The sequence below is a fragment of the Orbicella faveolata genome, unplaced genomic scaffold (genome assembly GCF_042242905.1).
Source record: "Orbicella faveolata isolate gen_17 unplaced genomic scaffold, um_ofav_v1 contig_26, whole genome shotgun sequence".
Taxonomy (NCBI): domain Eukaryota; kingdom Metazoa; phylum Cnidaria; class Anthozoa; order Scleractinia; family Merulinidae; genus Orbicella; species Orbicella faveolata.
Window position 1 is genome coordinate 17,314,127 of NW_028301554.1, and position 18,339 is coordinate 17,332,465.

The 18,339-nt window shown below is 39.2% G+C and overlaps 2 protein-coding genes across 2 annotated transcripts; both read right to left on the minus strand.

Annotated features, from left to right (window-relative positions):
* Window positions 1–200: 200 nt before the first annotated feature.
* Window positions 201–3,703, minus strand: LOC110049291 (galanin receptor type 1-like). Its single transcript, XM_020755080.2, has 2 exons — window positions 3,326–3,703; window positions 201–1,804 (listed from the first exon to the last, which is right to left on the minus strand). The coding sequence occupies exon 2, from the start codon at window positions 1,745–1,747 to the stop codon at window positions 689–691; it is 1,059 nt and encodes a 352-aa protein (XP_020610739.2). The 5' UTR covers window positions 1,748–1,804; window positions 3,326–3,703; the 3' UTR covers window positions 201–688.
* A 787-nt stretch (window positions 3,704–4,490) lies between these two features.
* On the minus strand, window positions 4,491–17,158 carry LOC110049223 (potassium/sodium hyperpolarization-activated cyclic nucleotide-gated channel 2-like). The gene is made up of 8 exons (XM_020755007.2): window positions 15,608–17,158; window positions 13,482–13,706; window positions 11,817–12,018; window positions 10,881–11,030; window positions 10,067–10,285; window positions 8,493–8,639; window positions 5,743–5,983; window positions 4,491–5,227 (listed from the first exon to the last, which is right to left on the minus strand). The coding sequence occupies exons 1-8, from the start codon at window positions 16,378–16,380 to the stop codon at window positions 4,875–4,877; spliced, it is 2,310 nt and encodes a 769-aa protein (XP_020610666.1). The 5' UTR covers window positions 16,381–17,158; the 3' UTR covers window positions 4,491–4,874.
* Between the last annotated feature and the right edge of the window lie 1,181 nt (window positions 17,159–18,339).

The following is an 18,339-nucleotide window of genomic DNA, read 5'->3' on the forward strand; positions in this document are numbered from 1 at the left end:
GGAAATACGCGACACCTCCATCACACAAATCATACAACAATGAATCAGGGAAGGCCTAGTACAGTCTCCGAAGTCGCCCCCCCCCCCCCCTCACCTCCCTCCTCTACTAAGTAAGGTGCTATCCGACTCAATCAGCTCCTACGCAGACGTAGTTTGCGTTCGTCAAAAATGACTGTGGGAGGAACCCATCATGCTAATCAAGACAGTGAACACATTTTTTATTATTATTATTACCGTTATAGTTTGTTTTTAATCAATGACACTCAAGGGCCTCAAAACTGACCAAGTTCAGGGGTGACATAGCTCTATATATTTACAACAAACAACTTTGTTGATTTTGTTTGTTAAGAACGTTATTATTTCAGGTTGGCAAAAGGCTAGAAGGAGAAGAAAGACTTCTATGTCTTAATCACATTAACTTTGGCCCTTTCAAACTGTTGCAACACGGGTTATGATTACTTTAATAATCATAAAATGCTGATTAAGTGCTTTTTCAAAAACTACAAAACCATCTTGGACAATATTCTTGCATGAAATACATTAAGAGTTTACTATGTTCATTGTTAAATGCGTTCTAAACATGCCGCAAATTGTCACAAAAAAGGAGATGCCATTTTCAGCTTTCAGGCTTATTATATAACACAATGTATACACTGAATATGGAAAAATTAGACACAGTTTTCCTTCGTCATGCAACGTTCTCTATACTTTGTAATTGATAAGACCTTTGATTTGCCAAAGCCATAGAATGACTGTGGGAAGCCTTCATATCCAAAACCCTCTGACTTGGATGAACTTGAGTTCCGTTTGTAAAACGTCCCCCGAGGAAAGGAAAAATACGCCTCAGATAGTGGCAAATCCCCGAGCGATATTCATTCAAGATTGTACCGTAAACAACTGGATTGGTTGAGCTGTGAACGTAGAGCAAAATTTCACTGAAAATCAAGGCATCGCCAAAGTACTGGAAATCACCACCGCTACTAAAGTCCAACCACAGCCAGAGCACTTGTTTGGGCAGCATGAAGATCGCAAAAAGGATGACTATAGTGCGCAAGTTCTTGTTAATTTTGGCATTGTTCGCGTTTCTCCTGATCACTGCTATCCGTGTGCATGCGTCGGAAATTTTAAATTTAGCGCGGCGCTTGAGGAAGATTCCAATTCTTGCATAAGCGATGGTGATGATGAAAAGAGGAATGGCGTATTGAAATAGAACAACCGCCATCGTGTACGCTTGCCTCATGGCGAAGCTAGGCCAGCGTTCGGCGCAGCCGCGCCCTCGGTGATAAGCAACGAATGTCAGTGGCGATACACACGCCAACCCCGCGAGCCAGGTTAACACGAGGATACAAAGGACTTTGGAGACCGGGAGCCTTAGAGACAGCGGTTTGACGATGGTGCGCCAGCGCTCTATCGCCATACAGGTCAGCGTGAACACGCTTGCAAATAAACACATCGTCATAAGGGGCCAGACCCCTTTGCAAAGCAAGTCACCAAGAGGAAATTCCCTGAATTTGAGGTAAAAATCCATGGAGATACTTATTGTGAGCATGCAGAGATCGCTAATCGCTAGATTTAAGATAAAACAGTCATTGATTTTTCGATGCTTCTTCTTGTTTCGAATCACGAGTATGACCAGGATATTGCCGATAGAACCGAACAGCAGAATGAGTGGATAGATTGCCAACTGAACATAGTCAATAATGTTAAGTGGCAGATCATCGTCACCTCCGTCTGTGTCATAGGCCATTTCTTTTCTTGGGGGTGGAGTTTTCTTTTTATAAGTTTCTAACCGATCCTGTAGAGACTGAAAAACAGAATACAATCTTCAGACGGAATAAATAAACTAACTATGAACTGAACATAAAATCTGCTGTCTTCCTTCAGTTGTAATTAGCTAGCTAGACTCGAAAGCAATATCTAGGAGTGAAAGTTTTATCGGCCTCGAGTCATGTTAAGATGTTTATTATTAGTTCTCTTGCCATGCCTATAATTACAAACACAAACTATCCGCAGTCATTGATAAAATCCTCCAAACATAACCCATGGCTTTCAACCAAAATTAGTATTAAATTATTTCAGTGTTATAGTGTTCTGAAATGGTGCAATGAACACAAACTGTTATATTGTACGTGTGTACCACCAGCTATTATAAATACTCTGTGACTCGAGGAGGTCTTGATATACTTTGAAAATTCCTGCCCGACTACTCAGATCAGCAAATGGTTTATTAGACGGTCCATTTCTGATAACAGACCATAATCAGGAGCCTTAATCGGGGACGGAGACCGTAAGCGCGCGCCATTTCTAGTATTGGGGCTGTTCCTATGATATGGGACAATTTTTCTATTTTTAGAACAAATTGCGCCATCGCGTAAAACGAGGGGAACTAATGACCTTCTTGTCTCAGTTTCTAACATCCAGTTTTTCAAGCCATGTCATAAAACGGAGACGGTTTCGACATGTCAGTCGGCTTGTTTTGTTGAACAAGCAAAAGAGACATTTGGACATTAAATTTGATTTGTTCGTTCTGGACTATCATCTTACACATACAAAGCGCTGTGATGAATAGTAAACCTGCCAATTCAAAGATGAACAGAAAACCTCTAATAAACCTCTAATTTAAAGTTTGACTGTAAAACAGTACATTGAACAGATATTTCAATTAAGAATAAATCTGATTCTGAATAATAGCAACATTTCGATCCAAAAACCTTCCTCAAACACGGCAAAATCGGATTTATTTATATCTCCCGATATTAATTTTCGCCCTTTTCATAATGATAATATGTTGACGTCCGGCCGAAATGAAAATTCGATTAACGGATTAGAAGAAAATTTGATTGATGTAGTAAAGGCTTCGGTTTTGTAGAAAATATTCACAGTGCATGTATAATTACTTTGGTCTGTGGTTGTTTAAGTATTCAAATGTGTGTTTCCTTGAAAGAAAGCTATATTTCTCTACTAACCCAGTCTTTTCTTAAGTTGTATATCGATGTATATATTAAAGTCCTAAAAAATGGACTTTCATTTTAGATTTTAAGTAACGTTTAATTTCTTTTTTTTTTTATCCCACACACTCCTGAAGACTAAACAGTTTTTAATCCTTCCGCTTTTTTTACAATTCAGATGAAAACCTAATTGGAACAAAAACAATTACAAGCCTAACGCGGAAATAAGCTAAAACCTAGATCAGTATACATTAAATCTACGAACCTTTTCTTTATTATAAATAAGTCATGAGCTAAATATCCAATGATCTCCTCTTAAAACGAAACGTACAAGGCATGTTTATATGACTCAATACAAAAGGAACAATATTTCTTACCTTCAAAATTGTTCCTCACCGTTTTGTTAACTCGACATCTCATTTCAGCTTGGGTTACTAGTTTTCATCGTGGTGTCAGATGAAAAGTTAAAATTCAAGGGTGATAACGACTCAAGAAGGCATTATTTTCTCTCAGCGCATCTCTCGTTTGAATGAGTTGGATTAGTAATTTCTCAAAGTTGCGGTTCAGAAAAAAAAACAACCTGTATTTGAATATTGAGCAGATGGGAGTAACCGAATACTTGGCCTATTTGGTATGGCGTCCGTTTAGTGACTTGCGCTTACAGATGCACTGTCAGCGAACAATGGTCGGCACCTAGGTGTCTCCGCGACTATGGTGTAATTGCACTGTATATAAACGTCAATTTATTGACTCTGTCCTCCCTGGTTAATCAGTTAGTCTTTTTATGATTGTCGGAACTTGACAATGCATAATTCATTGCGAATATAACAATTCAAGCTGATCAATAATTTTCAGAGGAAAGACAAAGTGGCAAATTATTTTAGTTATAACCCCAATGTCTAAAAACACTAATCGCGGTCTCAGAAAAAAACAAACTCAAATAATTTCTTTTGATTTGTTCCCAATGGTCGTTGTTACATAATGCGCGATAATATTGATTTAATTTTGCAGTGACAAAAATAATTCCACCTGCTTATATTGGGGTCATTTTAATAGCATAATTCTTTGTCCCAGTAACCAGGCGAACATTTTGTTTTGGCAGTACTCGCTCTCAGTTAAGCTTACATCAGTGATTCGATTCCATAGAAAACATAATTTGACGTTTCTGTAACTCTGTAAGCTTCTGTACATAGGCTAACAAAACAACAAATTAAAAAATAGCTTTTGGATAACATTCAGTTAGAACTTCCGCAAACGGTAAGAGAAAAATAGAAAGCGGTAAGTACTTTTTTCTGCTGCGCATGCGTTTCATCCCAGTTTTAACCGTCGCGAAATTTAATCTCGTTCCCAGTGTTTCCCCGGCCTGCTTTTGGTCCTTTGGTCCGTTCTCGGTCGCTTACTACCAGTAGAAAAGCAGGCTATGGAAAAAGATTTTCATGCAATAGTAAATTATCTGATGATCCTTGTGTCGTGCAAGCCTTAACTTGACTTAAGTTGCAGCTAGAATGCTTTAATACACCTATACAATCAAACTGAAACTACTTCCAAAACAAATGTAAGGAATACTTTTATTCATTACATAAAACGAATTTTCCCGCGCACAAAATAGAAACGTTTTTCCTTCCTTCGGGTTGGAGGGACCTTAAATTGCCTTACCAGTTAATGGTATTACTGTCTACTAAACACAAAAGATCCCTTCCTAGCCATTAACAATTCAATTGGGCTAAAAAATGACATACCACCTATATTCAACTGCAGTCATTTGCATAGCCCGTGTTTGACTGACATCAAACTTAATCTATACTCAAGCTTGAAAATATTTCTACATCGCTCAAATCGTCGAAAGAAAGTTGCGGAAAAACACATTTTCTTTTCCAATAAAAACACAGCCTTCAAAAATTGAATAGTCGTTTTAAAACAGTCCTTTCAAGTGACTTCATTATCACTCATGTCACAGTCTGTTTTAAAGTCCCTAGTAATTACTATCTCTGGGTTATATTCCCGCGGTTGAAGCAAATTTGAGCAGCTGCCACAAATACTACTGGCTCGGGAGCTCTGTAGCCTTGCGAGCAGGAGCTCCTTGGACGGACAAGACGAAAAGTCTACTGATTTGCCCATCCTGCTCAATCTCTGACTTGCAACTGACTCCATGACCTGACGCATCTCCGGATATTCGTCGACCACTTCTCTAAAGTCTTCCGCGTGTAGAATGAAGATGTCGCACAAAGTTTTCGCTGTAATGCTTGCGGTGCGTCTAGCGTTGGTTAATAAACAGATTTCTGGAATAAAAGCAGGCAATATGGCAGTTAACAATGGTAGTTACAGGGGTGCCCATTAGAGATGGAGAAAAGGAGAAAATGAAGATGGTTAATTCTCTACTTCGAGATATGGACAAAGCTAGAATTAAATAAAGGTTATACACCACCTAAGGAAAAAAAATAAAAATAATTTTAATTTAAGTGTCAATTGTATTTAGCACTGTTGTGCTAATTGAGGATACTGTAAATAAATAAACAAATATTTCAAATAAAGCATAAGCTATCAAGAATCCCAACTAGTGGGAGGCTGACCAATTGGCTATTTACACAACACGGTCGAGGAGTTGAACTCGACACTTAGAGAAAGAATTATCGTAAGTATGTCTCATGATGTCTCGTTCGTGACACAGTTTCTCTTAACACAACTTCGTTCTCAGGCTCTCTCTCCTCTGCCTCCCTTGTCAGCCTGGGAACGAGGTTAACAATGAATGAAATATTCCTAGCTATTTGCCTTCCAAATGAACATTTCTAGTTACCTCCAAAGTATGAGCCATCAGTCAAATCGTCAGTGGTTACTCCATCACAACTCACGCTCACGATGCCCGATTTAAGGAAGTACATCTCCGTTCCCAGTTCTCCCTCACGAATGATGACGTCACCTTCCAAGTAGACCTCGAACTCTAATTTTGTTATTATAGCCGACACAAAGTCGGGATCAGCGTCATAAAAGAAAGGCACAGCACGCAGAAGCTCTCGGCAATTATAATTGACGATTGCCTAACAAAGAAGAGACATTGGACAAGAGCGATTAATTTGCGTCAAAGAATTTTGTCTCTGTTTTCTAAAAGAAACGTATACAAAGTAAGAAAAACGGGAGGGCGAGTAATTTTCGCAATATTTATTCGTTCTATGCAACTTCCCGGCTGTGTTTAGACCAGAAAAACGGAGGCGAAATGAGGCTTTTAGTCGGATTGTTAACGAGTTTAAGTGTTGTACTGTAAACATCATTAGTAGAATTCTACCAGTATACTAATGCAAATGCTGCAATCCGATTGGCTGAGCCATTTTTTTCGTTTTTCGAACTTTTGGAGGAAAATTTTGATGCAAATGGATAATTAAATTCCCGAGAAGTCAAAATGAAGGACATTTACGGTTTCTTGACATTTAAAAAAGCTGAAATTATTGAATCAATCCGAGCGACCTTTTTCAGGTGCAAAGTTTAATAATACGTCAAGAAATAATTGGAAACCGTTATTTGAAGTAATTTTAGTAAGAATTCTACTAAAACAATTAGATTATTCTCTCTCGATTTCTATGAGGTGATAGTTGATCCGGCTTTCGGCCTCATCAACTATCACCTCATAGATATCTCGAGTTCATAATCTAATTGTTAAATAGAGCGCTTTTCAACGAGTCTCGTAACCAAAGTAGTTACTCTGGACAATCAAAAATTACACAGACAATGCAGTTGGCCAATCACAGCTCGAACCAAACACATGTAGCGACACCAACAATCGCGAAACGTGTGCGAGTGAATCCAGATAAAACTCGTACCCAGAGTCTGCGCGTTTTGGGTCAGCGGCGACCGAACGTCCGACACTCTGGACAAAATCGAAATCGAAAGTTGGAACCAGAAAATCCTGGTTTGGGTCTGATTGTGCGATTCAAGTTCAATAACGGTTTCTGAAAATGCATAGAAAGAGCTACCGCTGTGACTACTGCTGTCTCGCCTTCTGATTTCTCCCAGAGCTCGAGGTTTCGATTCTTCTCTCAAAAACAAAATTAATATTAAAAAATAACTATTATGTCTATCGAAAGTTATTCGCATTTGTTTTGGTTTCGCGTCACTACGCTAACGGATTGGTTTTAAACTTGCACGCTTCCTTAACCAATCAGAAGAAAAGCCAACGCCGGTCGTGACTCACACGCACATGTTTTTCCGCGCTTTGCGTCGTCTACAGGTATTTGCTTTGAGTGTTGATTGGCTCACTGGATCGTCTGTGTCCTCTGTGATTGGCTAGAGTGATAACTTTGGTTTTTCGACACTCAGTTGAAACTCGCACTAACACTGAACAACAATCCTAACCACAGCATTACCATCACCAGAAACAACAAAAACAAGAAGAAGAAGAAGAAGAAGAAGAAGAAGAAGAAGAAGAGGAAGAGGAAGAGGAAGAAGAAGAAGAGGAAGAGGAAGAGAAAGAAGAAGAAGAAGAAGAGGAAGAGGAAGAAGAAGAAGAAGAGGAAGAGGAAGAGGAAGAAGAAGAAGAAGAAGAGGAAGAGGAAGAGGAAGAGGAAGAAGAAGAAGAGGAAGAGGAAGAGGAAGAAGAAGAAGAAGAAGAAGAGGAAGAGGAAGAGGAAGAAGAAGAGGAAGAAGAAGAAGAGGAAGAGGAAGAGGAAGAAGAAGAAGAAGAAGAGGAAGAGGAAGAGGAAGAAGAAGAAGAAGAAGAAGAGGAAGAGGAAGAGGAAGAAGAAGAAGAAGAGGAAGAGGAAGAAGAAGAAGAAGAAGAAGAGGAAGAGGAAGAAGAAGAAGAAGAAGAAGAGGAAGAGGAAGAAGAAGAAGAGGAAGAGGAAGAGGAAGAAGAAGAAGAAGAAGAAGAAGAGGAAGAGGAAGAAGAAGAAGAAGAAGAAGAAGAAGAGGAAGAGGAAGAGGAAGAAGAAGAAGAAGAGGAAGAAGAGGAAGAGGAAGAAGAAGAAGAAGAAGAAGAAGAAGAAGAAGAAGAAGAAGGATTACAACATCTGCAGCAGTCATTCGCACCACAACAACTACAGCAGCAGGTTAAATACACAACTACAACAACCACTATATCTTAACTACCATCACCTATCACCGCTACGATCACCACTGTCACAACAAGAACAGAACAGAACAGCAACAGCTGCGAAATAGTTTCTTCAACTACTCTTTTATGAATTGGCTCGGGTTTTTTGGGCTTTGTTTCTAATTAATAAGCTAAAGAGAAGGGAAAGCCGCAGAGTAATCTATTTCTTTGCTGCTAAAGACATAAAATGCCTTGTAATCAAAGTAAAATTCCGGCAGAATAATCGACCAGTTCATTGCAGACTACCAGTAGTCCCTCTTTCACTTAGACCGTCGTGCGTGACACGAAAGAGAACCACAAGGAAAAAATGGCCACGCGAAATCCTGGGGGCGAAAAGGGCGCGCTCCTCGCCCCAAGGATTTCGCGCGGCCATTTTAGTCTACTACTCGTAGTCTAGTTCATTGAAACAACTTTGCATTTCTCAAACTTAAGCGTGTTAATTGGAATTGCTTTCAATGCCTTACCTTTCGCAATGGTCGAGACACTTCACCCAGAATTTTCTCCTCGTCGAACAGTTTTCCTTGAAATCGGTGCTCGTAATATTTGGTAATTTTGTCTCTGAGATTAACAGGCAGTTTTCGATGGGACATATACTCCTCGATTTGTTGTATCTAACAATAAAATAATAAAAATGGACATAAAACTTCTAAGGAGCGACATAATTACCAATAGATCCAGTGGTCTACATTTCACATCAATGAACGAAGGTAAAGAGCAATAACATTATCTCTTTAATTAAAAGGTGTTCAAATGATTTCAAAAACTTCAAGAGTTTAGTAAGGATTTGCATGTAAATGATTTAAACAGGAAACGGTGTACTTTAATCAATACCACCTACAGAGTTATTGGTAGGTGTTTGGGAATATTGAATCCTTATCGAGTTAATTAACTTTATAGCTTTCGATTTTTAGTATTTCCATTGGTCTCAGTTTGGTTACATTTAAATGGTAATTCATGAGAGGCAATTTAATTTCTAAGAACGGAACCTTGATGTAGATAGTTTTAAACCATCATAGTGACGGCTTAATAGCATTTTTTTGAAAAAAAGAAACATGAGTCTTCAGATACATTTTCAGATACGATCAAAAGAGTAATGCATAAAAGCACCAACTCTGTAACACCTGGTAGCGGGGAAAATGAACTCCAGCAGAATTACGACAAAAAGAATTAATGCTTATAAGAATAAGAATGACTGTTAGACAAAGCAGGCCACGGGCTTCTGTTAGTCTCTAGCCTGCGAACAGGCTCCCGGCGAGGACGGAAAAAATTTCGGCGAGCGCAAAACGGAAGAATTCGGAGAACAAAGCAATTGGGGCGGGGACTTCGTTCGGGCTCACCGGAAGCCTGTTCGCAGGCTATTAGTCTCTACGTATGGACCAAATAAGTAACTGCGCTCTTGTGGGGTAAATTGTTCTGCATCTAGGCACGCAATGCATGCAGAGACCACTTTCTGCCTCCATTTATAAATAAGAATGACAGTTAGATTAGGAAGCCAGAGGCTTTTGTTTGTCTCCAAGTATGGGCTCAATAAATTACTGCGCTCATATAGGGTAAATTGGGCTGCATTTAGGCACGCAATGCATACAGAGGTCACTTTCTACCTCCATTGATAAATAAGAATGACCGTTAGATTAGGAGGCTAGAGGCTTTTGTTTGTCTAGAAGTATGGGCTCAATAAAGTACTGCGCTTTTATAGGGCAAATCGTTTTGCTTCTTGCTCTCTCAAACAATTGCAGTTTAGCATCATAGGCACGCAATGCATGCAGAGACCTGAAAATGCTCGACCGCTGTCTGCCTCTATTTATATAGCATGAAACATAAGCGGGCAACCCACGTCCGATGGCGTGGTGGGAGTGTCCCATAATAAACTCATAGGGTCTTATGAACTGGTAGAGCCTCGTGCTGGAGAAATGGAGTGGAAGGTTTGGTTGTATAGGTGCCGCAGTAAATTGCAAATCAAACCAAAAACCTGAAAAGGGATCGGCACATTTCGGGAATACATTAAGACTGTCGCAACTTGAGAACAGACTGATCTCACCTTTTCCCTATAATTGCGACCAGGCGAGTCCATGGTCTGAATGACATTGATGGAATAAGCAATGAACAACGCGTAAAACGTCGCACCAGTCATCATGCTAGATATGGTCACACAAGTCTCAGGGATGTTTTGTGGCGGATGACGACCATAGCCAATACATAACATGTGCGACAAGGCCTTGAAAAGCGCCCATAGATATTGCTCGGTCCATGCTTTGTCCTGTGTAAGACAGATAACTATTTAAGTTACAAGAATTCAGCCCAGAGAGAAACTCTGTTTACACTTTGAGTTAGTTCCATGAACACAGAAGCTATGACCCAGCCCTGAGAAGGCAGACGGATTTTCATTTGATGTTCATGCCACCAAAATAACAGCAGACGAAATAAAGTCGATATTCTACATTCCCGTAAAACGGTTATAGAATCTCCCTTTCTCCTCCGCTTTCCCGGTTTTCCTAGCCAGCGAACGGAGACAAGCGACAGTCGGAAATACGTCTGCGTTCGCATGCTACAGTTTTCCCACTCTCTCCAGAAACTTACAGTGAAAACAAGAGAGCTTTAACGGTTAAAGACAGGCACGATTACATTCTTATTGTCCCTGAAGTAAACTAAAAACGTCTATCAATAGATAGATAGATAGATAGATAGATACACAATAGTATTTTAAGCCACAAGCTTCTGGGGTCGTGTGGTATTGTTTTGCTGGTTTTACTTTACACTGAGCGAAATAACATTGTGTTATCGTAAAGAAAGCAATGAGAAGACTTGTCCTGAATTATATAAGCGATAGCTATAAGATGCTGTGTTAAGCTAACCCGTAAGCCGTGAATCATAACCCATGAGTCGTCCGGGAAGTCGTCGAGGACTGGGACGAGGTATTGCATGCAGCCATTCCAGTGCGCTACTAGCATCATCAGGCTTATCAGGTTTACAAACCGGATTACTGAGCGAGTCACATTCAGAATCTGAAATGTAAAGGAAAGAGAATTGGTAATGAGCAGTATACAGTCTAAGCCAAAATGGCTCGGTGTAGCTGTTAGTATCTCAAGCGTATGATACTGTTTTGACATCTCACACTACCACAAAGAAATCCAGCTGGATTATGTCCAAGTGTTGTTTAATTAGTACTTCATATTTGGCAGGGTTATTTGACATTTTCATATTACTTCATATCTGACAGAATTGTCTCTGTTTTGGTGACTTTTTGCAGATGAGGATACTTTGTCATGCTTATCATAAGGAATTTGAATCTCATTAGCGTTCAATCCTGGACATATCTAATTGATTTTGATGCAAAATGTATAGATTTAAATTCATTAGTTAACACTATACTGATATAAGAGGAAACTAATGCTTGAAGTCTCGGTTCCCAGACGACGGATGCATGAACCGGAGAGATAATCAAACAGACAATCAGACAGACAGACAGACAGACAGACAAACAGACAGACAGAAGACAAATCATAGCCTGAGGAAGAATTCAGTCGGCGTTATACAATTAGTGCGATAGGTTTGACATCCCCGAGTTAAAGCAAGTCGCTTGTGTAAACTAATAACCATGCTGCTGGATAACCTGCAGACTATTATCCCATAGTGAGTAGCAATATACTGTAAGCCTCGTAATGTTGCTATGGAAAACTGTAGTGTTATACTCGCTTAACTCTTAATGAAGCCACTAGCTCAGAACAAGGCCTCTTTCACCCTCTCCCCTATTTCCAGGACTCTGCACTCCTAAGCACTGGATTACCTACCTCTTCATACTGATGAACATAACGTACAAGACGCGATATTCTGAGCAGGCGCAGTAGACTAAGTAGTTTAGCCATGCGCAGAATTCGTAACGCCCTGGATGCGCCTAAGAGTCGGCCGGATCCCGAGCTGGTCGCCGACGACACCATGTAATCAAACGGAAACGAGGACACAAGATCAATCAAAAACCACGTCCTTGCATACCTGAGAAGGAAAAACACTAGTCATGTCCACTGGAGCTATGTGGAAGTGTATTCCAATGGAAGTGCATGTTATTGTTTAAAGGGAATAGGTAATTATCTTTCAGGATACGTTTGTGTCAATTCAAATTATCGAAAGAAATCTCTCAAACATTGGCTGAAAATGATCAAAAAGCAACATACGCTCTTTTTGGCTGAGGCTTAACGTCCTTAATTAAGGAGTGAAAATGAATTTAAAGCACACTCACAAAATGAGATTCTAGTACCTTTTAAGGAGTTCTTTTCGAAATTTTCGAATTTTATCGAGGAGTCCTCTCTCCTCATAGGACTACAAACTCTTTGAGGAAGAAACAAAAAAACAATGCCAATTACTTGAATTTTTATCCATAACCAAACCCTACTTTCCGACCGTTTGCGGTCGCGCCAACGTTGAACATTCACGCAGGTGAACGGCTTGATCTGGATTAGTTTTTGAATTGCTAACGACAGAAATCACCCACCTTGACATCAGAAAATAATCACGGACAAAAATAATATTTTCAAGTTCCAGAAAGCTGAACATTTTACGTAAAATAGTGGGAAATGGAAGACAAACCACACCTGAAATCTTCATCTCAATCCAAGGTGGATAAAATTTTACACATCATACAGTTATTCAAAACCGCAGCTCAAGATATTGACGTAATTTGAGCACGTTGACGCTTTTCATTAATTTTTGATATAAAAACCAAGTTACTTTGCGAAGATGTCAAGAAGCAGGTAAAAGCCGATAAACAGAATAAATGTACGCGCGAACATCGAGGTTTTGATTATTACCTGCCAAGTTTAGACGTCAAAAGCTGGTTTAAAAATGAATAAAATGTTTACAAATGAAAAGAAATTAACGTGCTGTTATTCTTTCGCTGCCAATTCGTTGCTTATTCGTAAGAAATCTTGTGTAAAACATTTTTATATAAGCTGGACCAATCAAAATTGAACGTTGTTTCGGGAGGCGCAGCGGGTATGCGGAGTAGATAGCTCTATGACCGTTGATTGGTGGAGAGCTTTTGGAAAACCAGCGCAAACGCTTTGCTGCTTAATATGTATGCACAACAAAACTATTACTATCATTTTTGGGTAGGTAAGATGAATTATCAAACACGAGAAACACTGCTTCATCGGGATATCCAAACACCGAAAAGAGAGTTCAAAATAGGACGTGCAGCGGAGTATTTTTGACGAAATTCGAAGTGTTTGGATAGCCGATAAAACGCTGTCTCGAGGGTTTGATATATCTACTCAATCGAAACAAAAACTAACTGAAAGAGTAAACGGAGAAGTAAAATCGTCAAAATCTATCCAAACCTCCTTCGCGGTTGTGATTTCCATTGTTTTAACTTGATGAATTATTAATGAGTTTGAGAATGTTGAATTTAAACGGGTAGCAGATTAATTAAAGGCAGGGTGTACTAATTAAACTGCACTTACCGTATAGCTATCTTCTTAGGATCAAGGATAAACTTGTTGGGAGTGCCATGAACAAGCACTCCAGTCCTAAAGTTCAAAACAATGTCCAACAGAAACGCTCCGTCAGATATGCTGTTAAAGGCGATCCACGAAGGACTCATGTCGTCATTAAAAAATGCAATGGCGACTGGTAGAACAAACATATTGACGATCAATAAGGAAAGTATCATAAGATCCCAATAGAGCCTGAAACACAAAACAGAAACAGTCACTCAAGCTAGCAAAAATAAATCATTAGGCTGCAAGTCAACTTTGATCATGATAAAATTGAATAAAGCGTCCTCTGGTAAAAATTATTAAAAATATGAGCTCTCGACAGCCAGTCTACCGTCTTTTATCATCCGTCGAAGACAGTAGACTGGCTGTCGAAAGCTCATATTTTTAATAATTTTTACCAGAGAACGCTTAAATTATTCAATTTTATTATGATCAACACTGCTAACGGACCCTTGATATTTTAACTTTTTGATCGTACAACATGCTGCAGAACTGAAATATCTTAAAAGGTTGTGATTACTACCGGAACAAAAATGTAATTTCTTTTGTCTTTTGTCATTTGTGTAGTTTATTATGTTTTTATTGTGTGTGGTTTTTCCACATTAGCACATTAGACTCTTTTTCCTTAAAAGTCACGCCCACAGTGTGTACATCGTAAAGTAATTATGAGAAAAGAAAATTATCTTCTCTATCTTTGAGGAGCTTCCATTTTTAATCTCATCAGATTAAGATTTTAGTTTTACTTGCTTTTCACGCGTTATTTAGATGTTAGTATTGCTTAGCAACGTCTTTGCCAGCGAATACCGCGGGCTCAGCTTAAAGGCACTTGTACCCACTCCCTGTCGGCCAGTTTGGTATTGATAACATTTATTTCCCTTTTTTTCACTTCAACCAGTTTCGTAACGAAGCTTAGGTCAGTAGTAATGCTTGCTTCTAAACAAGACCAATATAAATCAGTGTAATCTGGGTTAACCTTTAATTTAACTTTAGTGTAAATCGGATTTTGAAATGAGAACAACTGACCCTCTAATCAGTGAAGTTTTCAAGTAGTTTTAAAAAATAATAATCAAACACCTGCGGCTGGAGTCGGGTAGACACAATAGTCTGACTGTTGTTTCGTAAGGCGATTTTTTTAAGCGTAGTGAAGGTGTTTTTACGCGTCCAACAGACAATCCGCAACTTGATTACATCCCTGAGAAGTTAATTTCCCTGTGACCTTTTCAAGCAGTTTTTCAGTTAATTAAACAACCCCTTTTCACAGCTTCTGTCGACGATGTGCCATAAAATTTTTAATGATGACAAATCACTACATCATGAAAACCTCTGCCTGGCCAAAAGTATAATTCGCACAATTCATCAATGTTTTCTCCCAAAACCGAGCCACAAAAATCATGATATCTTTTCAGTTACTACTGATGTTAGCGATTTAACGCAGCAAAGTCAAACTATTAACGTAAGGAAAAGCAAACGCACAAAGAATACATGAAAAAACATTGGTGTAGACGGAATAGCTAAGTGCAAAGAAAACCGCACCACAAAAGCAGTTTTTTCACAAGTTTTGTGAGTGATTATTTGCAATTTGCATACGCAAAAAACCGTAATCAGGCCGCGAGACACATATGCCAAAAGAAGTTCATTAAAATTTAAACTTCCTAAAAGACAAAAGTACGGAAATCAGCCATCCGATGCAATCAAAACCAGAGCGAATCACAATCAACTGAATTTGCCTTAACGAAATTTAACTTGTCCACAATCTGTGTTGAGGTTTTTGCGGCCCAGTTTGGAAAATACCAGAGTTAAAACACAACATTATTTCACCCTGTAAAAACGCGTGTGAATTTTGCTTTACATAGTTCACTGTACGAGGGTTAACTCTAAGACAGATCTGGAAAAGAACTTCCTGTGTCTTGATTAATAAAGGAAAAAGAGGTGTTATAATAAAGGAAGATCGCCAAACAATTTAGGTAAATAGAAAAGGTATGGACACACAAATGAAAAATAAACCCAAGGGGAAAAACCAACGACAACGAACAGTATAAATACAACAACAGTGAAGAGTGTATATAGGAAGCAATAACTGGTTTTCCAACCTGAAGGCGCTTGTCGGATGTATAATCCATCCAGCTTTTCTGAATCGTACGAGTTCATCTGCCATAGCTTTCCTGCTTCCAAAAACCTTCATGTTCATTTTGTTATCCATGGGCTGAAACCAGACTTTCACACGGTCATTAAAAGACGGTTTTGGCTTCGCTTGGGGATCAAGGACAGTCAGTTCCTCGGCGTCAATTGTAACAATAACATCGCCATTAGTCCTTTTTGCGTTTGACGATGATGTGCGGAGTTTCCTACCGAGGAACGAGAAAATCCTAGATGCTCTATTCGTTAGGTGGTTGTTTCTTTCCGAAATAGTTTCCTGTAGATTTTCTGTTGTGATATGCGCATCTTCGTTATTCACAACGCGGCCATTTAGAAGAGGACTACTGCAAGTTGAGTCGAATTCACGAAAAGCCACAGGATTTCCTTCCACTGAAATTTCGTTTGACGACCCTTGTTCGCAAAGGCCTATTTCCTCCGTTCCTCGCACTTCATCGTCGTCTTGCGCGCTTGCGTCGTTCAGTGCCTGGAGTGCTTGCAGACTCAAATGTGATGACAAAATTGAATTTTCCGTTTCATAAGAGGATCCGCTAGCTCTTTTTCCATTAGCTGAAGTATCTTCTGATTGATTTTCGGGCGCGGAAGATATTTCATCATGTTTTGCGTCCCTTGTTTCCTTACACTCCGAATCAGTTTGCAATTTGTCGATCGATTTACAAGACGCACTTCGCAGCGTGCCCTCTGCATCGTCGCTGCGAACTTCGCTCATTTCTTGAGATTTTGTGGATTCTTATAACAAAAGCAAACTGAAACTGAGGATTCGCGATACTTGTGTGTTGACCATTCACTCGAAGTCTTCATCTTCCTAAATGGAATTAAAATCCTCCCTATTTCCTCGCGCCGGCTCACAGGCCTCCTTGTTCGAGTTCATTTTGCGTCCCCATACGCGCTTGATTTCCAATCTCAGTAAATGTGGAGATGGCCTTCTGAATTTTACATGACGTGCGAGTGATTGTGACATCACAGAACGAGCACGAGGAATAATAGTCCGGCGATGTTAATGGCACAAATTTAATGTCGCGCGCGTGACCCAGTCAGCACAGTCCACAACATTTCAATGTATCGACCGCATGTTTTTCAAAAGGATATCCTCGCAGCATTTAAGATCTCTCCTGCTGCGAATTTGCAAATGATCTAAAAAATACTTGTGTGGTTTGGTTGACTTAATATATTTAATTTGGTTTTCGAAAAGCCAGTTGTGTTGGGCTTAGTGGGTTTTGAAAACGCAACACAGCTCAGAAACCGAAACGTTGTCCTGTTTAAACAAAATAAAACGTAGCAGTTCTCCGCTTGGAGGTATCTCGGAGATAGGCAGGTTTTACATTATTTGTAGCCTTTTAAAGTGTTATTGATTCCTTATTTCGATTGTTTTGCTCAGATGCGCGGAAGTAATCCTTAATAGTAGAGCGAAAAAGCAGACATTGTTATGGTAAAATGAATCGAATACCAAAGCCGCCAATCAAATTTCTTGTTTCATATCCCTTTAACTGGAACACAAAGCGCATAAAATTAAAGTTTTAAAACGATTTTAAATCTCAAGAACGATTGGACATCATCCTTATGATTTATGGACTTTTTGGCCTTAATTTTTGTAAAATTATCGTTATGTACTTTGTCTTACCGATTCCGCTAAAAACGTCGATGTTTTCCCTCAAGGCATAATATTTAATACCGGCAATACTAACCAATATAAAAAAATGATAACTTAATTATTTTCCTTTCAGCGACATGATTATTTGTCCGAGCCATCATGCAATGGAGATTGTAGAAATCTTAGATATAGGTTTGCTAACCAATAAGATTTCATTAACATGTGTTTATTATGAAGCCGTGTAAACTTTTGTATAAAATATCATGGTTCTGCGTAATAGAAAAAAAAACTTACTTAACCCAGATTTGCGGTCTCACAGTTTCGTGTGCATCGTAGATGATTGTACTGAAGTTTGCGTCTCTTCGATCGATGACAAACACAACACTGAAGAATAATCTGACATATGTTTTCTTCGTCAGGAAATACAGATATATAGTAAACGTCAAGAGACCCTTTGTGGAAACACACCCGTGTTTGTGTAAATTCTATATTGTCAACCAAAGACAGACAGCTTCCTAAAAACTATTTGCTCGGCTCTTTCCGCCAAACTCATTCCAGTTAATTTGCCCTTAATTAGCCCATTCATTTGGTTTAAAACTGTCTTTTAATAAAGCTTCAATTGCCTCAGAGCGAGAAACACAAAAATGCGGTCTTAAGACTGGGGTACGTTCGCATAGGAGCATTGACGAGTTAGCTCCTATTAACCGAGCTTAGTCGGTCTGTATGGGAGAATCTTGACCGAGGTCTGTACACACGATCGAGGTCCAGATTCTCCCATACAGACCGATTAAGCTCAGTTAATAAGATGTTTATTTTATGGCAAACAAGAACAATTTAATTCGTTTTATGTAACTGGTTTGTAGGTAACTGACATTTATCTTCCGAACGGCGATGAGCTAAACTTAATTCTGCAAAAGTTTGCTCGTCCTCTTTACTTACTTGATAAATAAACATTGTTAGAAGAAAATGGTCAATATTTTTGTGTTCTAGTTTGCCACGTTTTCACCGCATAACATTACCGGTATAGATGCCGGTCTAGATGGGAAAATCTAGACCGCTTTCAATACCGATTTCAGC

Excerpts from the sequence above, each read along its gene's own strand:
- LOC110049291 (XM_020755080.2), bottom strand. The coding sequence starts at position 1,747 with ATGGCCTATGACACAGACGGAGGTGACGATGATCTGCCACTTAACATT.
- LOC110049223 (XM_020755007.2), bottom strand. The coding sequence starts at position 16,380 with ATGAGCGAAGTTCGCAGCGACGATGCAGAGGGCACGCTGCGAAGTGCG. Across the intron at positions 13,707-15,607 it reads CATCCGACAAGCGCCTTCAG|GCTCTATTGGGATCTTATGA; the intron begins GTTGGAAAACCA and ends TTTGTGTTTCAG. Across the intron at positions 5,228-5,742 it reads TGATGGCTCATACTTTGGAG|AAATCTGTTTATTAACCAAC; the intron begins GTAACTAGAAAT and ends CTTTTATTCCAG.